The sequence below is a fragment of the Rutilus rutilus genome (genome assembly GCF_951802725.1).
Source record: "Rutilus rutilus genome assembly, chromosome: 4".
Classification (NCBI taxonomy): domain Eukaryota; kingdom Metazoa; phylum Chordata; class Actinopteri; order Cypriniformes; family Leuciscidae; genus Rutilus; species Rutilus rutilus.
The window spans coordinates 15,219,710-15,230,630 of record NC_140212.1 but is presented as its reverse complement, the minus strand read 5'-3'; the positions used below and the strand labels follow the sequence as shown (position 1 = coordinate 15,230,630).

Here is a 10,921-nt window from a genome sequence, read left to right as displayed (position 1 = left end):
ACGATCATTTTCATGTATAAATGACTCCTTTTTTTGTTTGATTCTGGTTTTGTCTTCATTAATTCAGGACCTGCTGACATGGACCAAAGACAAATCAGAGGTGGAGATTGTTGACCTCATCCTGAAGTTGCGGGAGAAACTGGTGAGCGAAACTTAAACAACCGCCTTCTGAATGTGTTTTACATTAAGACATTTGCATGAAGCTTCTCTCTTCATGTATGTGTCCTACACAGATGAGAGCTAGAAAACATCAGCTTCCAGTGAAAGAAGAACTTCTGGAGGGATTAGAGAAATCCATCCAGACCATCATCAGCTCTTTACCAGAGGATCTACAGACAGTATTACACAGACAATGACAATCAGACCCACGTGAACACTGACCAGCAGATCCACGGAGACATACACAGATGTCTGTCCAGAATATACCAGCCGTATATGAACCCATGACTCCTGCACAGGTGTCAACCAACATTTCTTCTGGTAAACCCATACACTACCACTACGAGGCCTTTCATTTTGGATGTACAGTACGGAAGAGAAACAGCAGATACTACAATATAAGGTTCTAGATGGCACAAGAAGAACACAGAAAACATTGATTCTTAGATTTAAATCATTTTAAGCCCTCGGCTAGGCTTCATGCTATATTTGAGACATCTGCTGAATTGCATTTTAACATGCATCAAGTATTTAAAGCCTGCAGTCATTTAGCACTGCATGAACATGAACTTTATTTTATAAATCAACGTTTAGTCAAAAGGATGAACCAATTGACTCTCTAATTAGCATATTAAGCATTTATTTAACATATGCAGTCAATGATATTCATATGTATGACGTGTTCATTTAAGTTGCTTTTAGTATTATTATTTTTTTCTTATTAAATATCAATGATTTTATTCTGGTGATAGTGTTTGTTATTACTTAGGGACATTATGGAGCACCGTAGTAAACCTGACTCGTTTGCCACTTTCCCAACACTTTTGGCGTTTATTTATGTGTTTACATCTTACCTGACCTTTAACCTTTGCACAGAAGCACCTCTACAGTGTCGTTTTGCCAGTTTTTATAATTTTTTTATATTACAAGTTAATTGTCTAGGCATTTTTATGACAATTTAGATTTGATCTCAATCAGGGCTAAAACTGGGCTGATTTTAATTAATAATCATTATTGAGAGTATAATATAGTCCAGGATTTTTGAAGGACTGAGCAGTGGCAGTGAAACTTGGTCACATGAGCGAATTAGTTGATGTGTTTCATAGTAAGTTTTGTGATTGGAGATGGTCAAGTTAAATGTCACAATCCCATCATGTATAAGATACTCTGTTGTGTTTGCCAGTCATGAATTTTCCTTTTTTTTGATACAATCTGAACTTTATTTGGTTGTTTTACAGCACTTTTTCAGTTTTGAACCTCACACTGCACTTTTTACCCATATTTTTACTTAAGTTAGTTTGTGTAGGTGTATATTCTGTGATTGCTCGATTCGTTTTCTTTTTATTTATTAAAATGGATGCAAGTTTAATTTAAGTTTGCCGCTTTTTCCAGTTCTATAAAATGTTTGTTTGAAAGAGCCATTTTTTTGTGTTTTTATGGTTGGGAATGTGTTATTAAAGTCTATGCTTGAAATGACCAGCAGTAAGAGCTTGGATGTAAAGACAGGTGTTTGATTATTTATCATTTAGTTGTATGCTTGTTCATGTTTCTCAGTCCTAGACCTGGAGGACCCCTAAACACTGCACATTTTAGGATGCTTCCCTAATGTAACGCACCTGATACAACTCATCTTATTAGTAGAGTGCTAATAAACTGAATTGAGTGTATCAATGGGGGACACGTACAGAATGAGCAGTTGGGAAACTCCAGACTGGGAAACACTGGCTGAATTCAGATGGCATACTAAGCTTACCATTTCTGTCATATATATTTAAATGGCAGAAATAGTAAGAGTAGTATGGTATTTTGACCATACTACTCTTCAGCCACTGTCTTAATGCAAGAAGCACCTGTTTTTAATAATAACAGTCTTTACATTGTAGATTCTTCAACATGCTGTTTTTGTAATAATGATCGGCTATGAATTTCACAGTAGAGGGAATACAATTTTCAAGGTTTTTTATTTCCATAAATGATTATTTTATCTTATTTTTAATGAGATTACAAGCTGAGGAAACATTATGATTGTGTTGTGTGACTGAAAATGTAACAATAAAATATGACATGTATTTGGTTGAAAATGTATTTCAGTTGCATATGCATTGGAGTCAAATTCTAAGTATATGTTGTTAGTGTATATATATAGTATTTATATACTACTATAAAAAAATAAAATGCTGAAGAGATCAAAATAGTTTATTGTTTTGGTCAAAGATTGAAAATATACATTTATTTAAAAGACTGAAACCGTGAAGACTGAAAATGATCTGTAATTTGTTTTCTCAAAAAACAAAAAAGCATAATGTATATGTATATATATCTTATATTAAGAGGTAACGGTGTATTCATCAAATGCCCTAAACTATGGCAGGAAAAATAGAACCAACCAAAACTTTCCAAACTCAAAGCAGCTGATTTTTTTAATAAATTCATGAAATATTCTTAGTAAAACCCATGGAATTAGTTTTGTGTGTTAAATATATGCATGGAGTTCACCATGACTATATATGAAAAGTGCTGCTGTCTGAAGGCATTACTTGCTAGTTTCCCTCTTAGAAGTCTTGGAGCTTTCAATGTCATCGTAAAGTCCATTTGAGTGTTTTCTTTGGCATAACCCATACTGTAGATGTAAACCCTTTATCCAAAAAGTGTTACATTATGTCTCCAGTTATGATACAAAATCATAACACTATTTTGCTGCACCCAACTTGATTATACAGATTGAAGACACAGTGTCAAGATCTAATATTATGTTGCACAGGAGGGAGGTACGCTATCAAATACTGGACTAAAACCATTCATAAAGTGTTTAGTATCCTGTCATGCAATAGTTGGAGTACATATGTCATTATTGGAAACATATCCACATTTTTGCTCCTGTTATTTGGTACCTTCTCACACTGCACACAAAAAGTGGTCAATAAAAATAAACAAATATTTATCTCAGCACATAACGTCTATCTTGTCAACCTGTTTGAATCATCTCATCCCTGCCGTCCACCAATTGTGTGGCTGCAGCTTCAGCACAGCTTGTTTCTCTTGAGGACTAAAGTGCAAAATGGTCAAAATGGCCGTGAGTGTCTGCTGGCGCCCCCTAGTGTCATGGAGCGTGAGAAACCTATAAATGACATTCTTGAGGTACTCGAGGTTGGCCCCATCTCTCCCCAGGTCCCGAATATGCTTGTCCAGCTGGCACCGTAGCTCAGCAACCTCTTCTTCATGCCTCTCCCCCTTTGCAATCAGCTTTCCTTGTAGCTGGTGCAAGTCTTCCTCTAGACGATGCTTTTGTTTGCGCAAGGCGGCCACTTCCACCTCTTTGCGGGCCAGCTGTTCGGCGTAGAGCAACAAAGTTGGCTCGTTGGGCCCAGCTAGTTTAAGACCTTGTGCGACAATGTCACTTTCTTCTTGTTCTGGATCAACTTCCTCTAGGTCACCTCCTTCCATCGCTGTGCTGTTATTTGTAGCGTGCCTCTGATGGCTTCCAAAACTGATCACCGCCGCAGCCCGAAGTCGCTCTAGCTCGAGGTCTTTCTCCGAAAGCAGGGCCATGGTGCGATCTCTCTGTTTGTGCAGCTCTTCCTCAAGCCGCAAGAAATTCTCCCTGTGTTGAGCCTCGAGCCTTTCGACTTCCTGTCTGTGGGCCTGCTGGAGCGCTACAAGCCCTTGTTGCCGCTCCTCCAGGTCCCGTTTGTGCTGCGCTTCCGCTTCATCTGAAAGAATGCGAAGGTTGATGTACTTCTCCTTCAGCTCGGCCAGCTGGTCACGCGCTTCTTCTAAGTCTTTGGACTGGTTTCCGTCTTTCGTGGTCTTGTTTTTCAGAACACCCTGAGCCCTCATTTTGTAACGCTCGAACTCCTCCCTCAGCTGCCGGAGCTCTTGCTGGTAGTGGAGCGCTGACGCCTTCTCTCCCTCTGAGATTTCCTGGTCCTTTTCTCCTTCTAGCAGCCTTTCGATGTCCAGACTCTGGTCTTGAGATCTTTGCGCAGCCAGTAGGAGTAACTTCTTCACCTTCTCGAGTTTGTCCTTTAACACGTCCACGTTCAAGTTGGCGTCGTCGATGTTTAGATCGGAGATCGAAATCCTATTGACCGCTGCGATAGCGAGGGTTTTGTTCTCGGTGTCGAGTTGAAGGATGCGTTCTCGCAGCCTCTGAGCCTTCTGTTGGTCCGTCTGTCTGGCCTTCTCGCAGGCACCCAGCAGTTCAGAGAGCTCAGATACTCGCTCCTCAAGGCTGGCAACTCGTCCCTCCTCCATCTGCGCCTGTTCTCGGAGAAGCTCATCTGCCTGTGCCACCTACATAGACACATATGAGTAAGAAATAAGAATAAATGTTTAAAAAAGCAAACAGACCAAGGGTGTCAAATCCTGCTCTTGGAGGGCGACTATCCTGCTGAGTTTAGCTTCAATCCAAATGAAACACACCTAAACCAACTAATCAAGGTCTTCAGGATTGCTAGAAATTTCCAGGGAAGCGTGTTGGAGCAGGTTGGAGCTAAACTCTGCAGGACACTGGCCATCCACAAACAGGACTGTATGAATGGTATGATTATATCAGACAGGTCAATTAATTAAGATTAAGTGAGCAGGCATATTGAGATTAGCTATGAATGCACCAATTAACCGATAAATGGCCGATATCAAAACTCTATATTTTATTTGAATAGTTAAAAACACTAATATAAATCATTTTGAATCATTTTAAGTGAATTTATGCATCACAACATTCTGATGTAAAGAATTAAAAAATGTGAGATTTTTTTTAGATTTACTAAAGTTTACATTGAACAGTGTTATTAAATTATTGGTGTCTTCAAATATTATTTAATACTGATATTAACGTGAAATGGAAATTCTTTCTATTTTTAAAACGCATGTTATTGATTTTGTTGTCCATGCATGTTTCTTTTTATTTTTTTTACCTTGTCATTTTTTATCAAAATGTAATAACAGAATCTTCCAGCAAATGACAATTCTCTCTTGTGACGAATGCTGGACTTCACCAATCATTTAGTCCGCTTAAAATCCACTCCTTTCTTACAATCGACTGCAAGCTTGAACTCAGATCTGCCTCCATTCAATATACAACTGACGTGTAGAACCGAGTCTCATTTTTTCTTTTCAGATAATCCATTTCACTTGGATGTATGTCACAATACAGAAGAAAGATCTGTCTCTACTTCCATTACACTGCGACTTCAAACCAAATCTAATATAGGTTTTCTGTTGGGAGTACACTCTTAAAGTAAGCATGAAACGGAAGCAGCAATAGTCTTTTCTTCCCTATTGTGATGTATATCCAAGTGAAACAGCTTCTTAAAAATGAAAAAAATTCATTAATCAGGACTTGATTTTTTCCATCGGCAATTGATTGGATTGTTGGAACGTCATCAGAGAAGAGAAGAGCTGTTGTTGCAAGAGGGAGGGGAAGTTACTTAGAAGTAAAGATTATGACAGCTCATGAATTTAAATAAAATGATGTGCATGATAAATCATTAATAATACATAATGCAATATTCCATAGTAAATAAAATAATTTAATAAGAACGGTCCATTTTCATTTCATAGTGCCTAATAGTAGAACAACAAAAGGTTTTAAGTGGGGTGGAAAATTACAGTAGTCTCAACGATGGCTAGAATGAACGCTAGAAACTCAACAAAACTGGAAGATGTGGCCTTTTTAAAAAGTACCTTTCTGATTTCCTGCTGAAGTTGCTGATTGAAGTGAGCTTTGAGGTCTGCGATCTCTTGCTGGAGCTCCTCCACACGTGGGTCGGGTTTGCTCCTCTCCGCCGCTGCAGCCTTCAGGCTCTTCCTCAGCTCCTCTCGTTCCTGACTGATCTCTTTCAGCTGCGATTCGTAATCTAGCCCTCGGTCTGCTGCCTGCATGGCTTCAGCCAGCGCCTCCCGCGAGTCCTCCAGTTTGAGTTCGGCGTCCTGTCTCAGTCCCCTCTCCTCCTGCAGGAGTTTCTGAAGCTCTCGAAGCATGAGCGCATGATCGCCCTGCTCCTGCTCCCGTTCGTGCTGCTGGGTGATGACGCGGGCTTTGCTCTCCGCCAGCAGCTCCTGCAGGCTGTGCACCTCCATCTGGTGCTGCTTCTGATCTTCCTCCATCCTGGCCTGCAGCTCCTCCAGTTCCTGCTTTATCTTCCGCTTGTCCGCCTGGAACGAAGCTTCCATTCTGGACTTTTCTTGAGTGACGGTTGATAAGGAGCTGGTCAGGGTGGACAGCTGGGTCTTTAGTTGGATGACACGGCGGTCTGTGTCTGCTGCAGGTGGCGGCGGCTCCGTACATCCACTGCTGCTGGTGCTGATGCCACTTTCAGACCCACTTGCCTCCTCAGATTGCTGGGGTAAGGCATGTACAACGGCTCCAGAGGTGGCTCCATCTACAGCACAGCTTTGGTCCTCCTCTATTTGGTCTCCTTTAGTGCTGTTGCTGGTCACGCTAGTGGCCGTTTCAGCAGAGGCTGCTGTATCCAGGCTGTCTTCACTGTGAAGCGAACATCGGTCATCCCCAAGGTAGGAGGGCAATGATCGTTCAGCATTTCCTGTAGCGTCACCAAACGACAGGTTTTCATCCCGCTGGCTTAAATCAACCTCCTGAGATATGGACAGTACCTTCAGGCTGGCTTCCAATGCCTCTTTTTCCTTAATTAAGCTTTGGTACGCTCTGACAACATCTTTAAAACGCGTCTGATATTTCACAAGCTGTTTCTTCTGCAGTTCGATGGTTTCCAGCAGATCCTTCTTGCTTGGACCTCCGACAAAGCTCATACCAAACTTGTCCATGCTGTACCACTGTCAGGCTAGTTTCATACTCTCTGATATGATCTCCACCTGCAAAGTAAATATATATGAAATAAAGAAGTGCAATGTGGAAAATCTGTAAGCAGCTGTTCACAATATTTGGAGTTTGTTTTTAAAAATAAATATTCCTTAATATATATATATATATATATATATATATACAGTGCTATGCATAAGTGAATACACCCATGCTAAAGTTGACTAAAAAGAGGAATAAAAAATCATATTTTGGAAATTGAACTTAATGCCTTAATTTAAAAAATTTGGAAAAATCCAACCTTTAAGGACACCAATTTTCTTTGTGAATGAATAATGTATCGTAAATAAATAAATGTTCTTCCTTAAAATACATGGTGCATAAGTGAGTACACCCCTATGTTAAATTCCCATGGAGGCAGGCAGATTTTTATTTTTAAGTGTTTTTTTTTTTTTTTTTTAGGATACTATGCATCCTGATAAAGTTCCCTTGGCCTTTGGAATTAAAATAGCCCCACATCATCACATAGCCTTCACCATACCTAGAGATTGGCATGGTTTTATTTCAGTTAGCCTAAAAGCTAGTTTGATTTGCATTGAGAGATGATCTTATGGAAAGTACCCCATGCCAATCTCTAGGTATGGTGAAGGCTATGTGATGATGTGGGGCTATTTTAATTCCAAAGGCCAAGGGAACTTTATCAGGATGCATAGTATCCTAAAAAAAAAAAAAAAAAAATACTTAAAAATAAAAATCTGCCTGCCTCTATGGGAATTTAACATAGGGGTGTACTCACTTATGCACCATGTATTTTAAGGAAGAACATTTATTTATTTACGATACATTATTCATTCACAAAGAAAATTGGTGTCCTTAAAGGTTGGATTTTTCCTAATTTTTTCAATTAAGGCATTAAGTTCAATTTCCAAAATATGATTTTTTATTCCTCTTTTTAGTCAACTTTAGCATGGGTGTATTCACTTATGCATTGCACTGTATATATATATATAATTAACCATGGAAAGCATTCATACTTTAACCATGGAAAGCATTTATACTTTAATATTTAACCTTTTCTTGTTGTTGTTGTTAGTCTTTAAAACTGCTTTTGTACGTTATTTTAATTCAATACCGACTATATTTCACTGCTCATTTGTTGTCTGTAACGTTAGCTAATTAGTTAGCATGTTGTAAAGGTGCAAGAATAGATACATTACATCAAATCCCACATCATGATATTTAGACTTAAAAGCATTGCGAATAAAACGTTAAATGACTGTGCTCTTAATTTCATTTACTGTTCATTTAATTGTATTTCAAGTGAGAAATATCGCATTTACCCGAGTACGTGTCCTGTTTATTTTGCTGCAGTCGCTTCCGGGTGTGGAAGTGACGTTTCAGGGTAAATTAAAAGTTTGAGAGTAGCCTATTACAGAATAAATGTTACAAGTTTATTGCAAACCAATGGTGCATGCAAAAAATATTTGATTTTTAAATTTCATCTATAAAATATGAATCATGAATCGCGCAGGGAAAACATACTGAAATAACTTTCATGCTAAACGATTTTTTTTTTTTTTAAGATAAGATATTTATGGACTTTTTATATAAAGTCTATGTTGCTGTTGTTGTTGTTGTTTTATTTTTAGCTTAATTCAGATTTAAATAAAGACAAACAAACGCGATGGCCTCACAGATGCACGATATGGGGAGCCCGACTGTGGTGGGAGGGAAAGTTCGCCATCTTTGGGCTTTGGGTTTAGTAGGCTACGTGATTGTTAATATAATAAACTTTATGCGTTCACTATAGAAAAGAACATTCATACTACTCTAAGGTTTTAAAGTTTACCCATACAAACGTTAAAGTGTTGTATTGACTTAACCTATTAAATAATTGTGTATTATGAGCTAATTAATAATATTTACTTCCAAAAGATGTTTTTATAATAGTTTTTACTAGTGAGGGTGTGCAAACAAAGTGTCCAATAATGTTCAGTTTACATCTGGAGTGTCAAACTCAGTACTACAGTTTAGTTCCAACTTCCAACCCTGCTTCAACACACAAACACACACACCGTCATGTGATTGCCTTTCCTACAGTGTGAATGAGTGTGTGATCTTTAAGATATCCTTTTTGTTTGAAACTCTTGCCACATACGAGCATGTGAAAGTTGTTTCTCCAGTGTGGACTCTCGTGTGAATGTTCAGGTGTCCTTTATGTGCAAAACTCTTTCCACACTGTGGGCAGGTTACAGATCTCTTGGCTATTGATTTTTTAGTTATTTTTACTGATAAATTGTTTTCCGTCTCTGGGAAACTAAAAGATTCTTAACACTCAGGTTCCTTCTCATCTGCACCCAGTTGTTCACTTTCCAGTTCCATCAGACCTAAAATGAACATATTAAATAGTCAAAATCAATTTAATGACAACTTGCAAACCACATAAAATGCTTGAACATTAATAATTTAGTTACTGTCCAGTATCTGTATCTCGATGACGTACTGGAGTAAAAGACAGCAGCAGTCTTTCTTTAGTATTCTTTTAAAGGGATACTCCACTTTTTTGGGGGGAAATAGGCTCATTTTACAACTCCCCCAGAGTTAAACAGTTGAGTTTTACCGTTTTCGAATCCATTCAGCCGATCTCCGGGTCTGGCAGTACCACTTTTAGCATAGCTTAGCATAGATCATTGAATCGGACAAGACCATTAGCATCTCTCTCAAAAAAATGATCAAAGAGTTTCGATATTTTTCCTATTTAAAACTTGACTCTTCTGTAGTTACATCGTGTACTAAGTCCGACGGAAAATGAAAAGTTGCGATTTTCTAGGCTGATATGGCTAGGAACTAGCGGCAGCAAAGGTTTTTTCATTTTCCGTCCAAAAAAGTGGAGTATCCCTTTAAGTCTGTGTGTTATTACATGGGTATCACAATTTTGGTGTTGTTCCAAACTCTTCTTCCAGAGTCAGATGATATTAATGGTTGAGTTATAATAACAGACAGAGAGAGATTTCAGAAGATAGCATTTCATTTTCTATTTATAACCTGTTTCCTTGGAAAATAGTTTAAGGTTGTTATAATAATAGAAAAACTAGCCAGATCCTTCTGTCATTAGTTTGGATGGTTCAACCGTTTTGTTCTAAATGGTGTGGAAAATGTTGGTGTGAAATCTACTAAACATAGCTTGGAACCTTTATTTTTGGGAGTGCATGCGGATCGGTCCCCGTTTAAAGGTGCAGTAAGTGATTAAACACTGTTGAAAATTGAAATCAACGCCCAAACAAACAATTTTGTGAATATCTGCTAAATGTCTGCTCTGTGTGTGAGCTGAAAAAAAACAACATGTGTTTGTACATCATCCTGGCTGTGCAAATAGGAGAAAAAACAAACTGGATCGGACCAATCCATAAAGCACCAAAACTCTTGTAGCCAATCAGCAGTAGGAGGCGTGTCCACTCATGATGGGGGAGAAAGAGGCACATTTGTAGAAAGACTGTAGAAAGGAGATGGCTGAGAGACATTACAAAAGAGAAAAGGTTAGAGGAATATACTAGGAAAAGGATCAGGCAAGAGCTTGGACTTGCGTTAATAATGGAAAAGCTGGAGAGACGTTAGAGAGCGGAAAGGCCTGGTTGCTTTGTTTCTGCTTCATACACGAGTAGCCTAACATTGGTTTTCACTGTTTCACAGAACCTTGATATTTCTACCCACCATCAAGTTACTCTTATTAAACACTGTCAAAAATGATTAATAATCATAATTTCTGTCATTGGCAAAATTAAAACGTAATATATTTATTTAACTATTTTTCCATTTTACAAACATTTCTGTGGATCATCTTGCACTCCACTTGTCCTACAGTGATATATTTAAGCCACATGTGCCACCCAAGGAACAGGACTCAATTGGCTATCTAAAGAACTACCAAAGCAATTCAAATGGAGAATTACTAAAGAGTTGGGCCAGATTGAAAATCAT

General features: G+C 38.4%; 2 protein-coding genes across 3 annotated transcripts in view; one reads left to right on the top strand and one right to left on the bottom strand.

Annotated features, from left to right (window-relative positions):
* The window catches only part of dennd6b (DENN/MADD domain containing 6B), a 9,939-nt gene extending 7,592 nt beyond the window's left edge, over positions 1-2,347 (top strand). Inside the window, exons 19-20 of one of the 2 annotated variants that reach the window (XM_084408107.1) lie at positions 68-142; positions 234-2,347. In XM_084408107.1, coding sequence (XP_084264233.1) covers positions 68-142; positions 234-356 — 198 coding nt within the window. In that variant the 3' untranslated portion in view covers positions 357-2,347. The remainder of the gene's footprint in view (positions 1-67; positions 143-233) is intronic. The other variant, XM_084408108.1, reaches the window with a different exon arrangement.
* gcc1 (GRIP and coiled-coil domain containing 1) lies at positions 2,338-8,334 on the bottom strand. Its single transcript, XM_084408106.1, has 3 exons — positions 8,284-8,334; positions 5,848-6,996; positions 2,338-4,452 (listed from the first exon to the last, which is right to left on the bottom strand). Exons 2-3 carry the CDS (start codon positions 6,946-6,948, stop codon positions 3,139-3,141), a joined length of 2,415 nt encoding a protein of 804 aa, XP_084264232.1. The 5' UTR covers positions 6,949-6,996; positions 8,284-8,334; the 3' UTR covers positions 2,338-3,138.
* Positions 8,335-10,921: the final 2,587 nt, after the last annotated feature.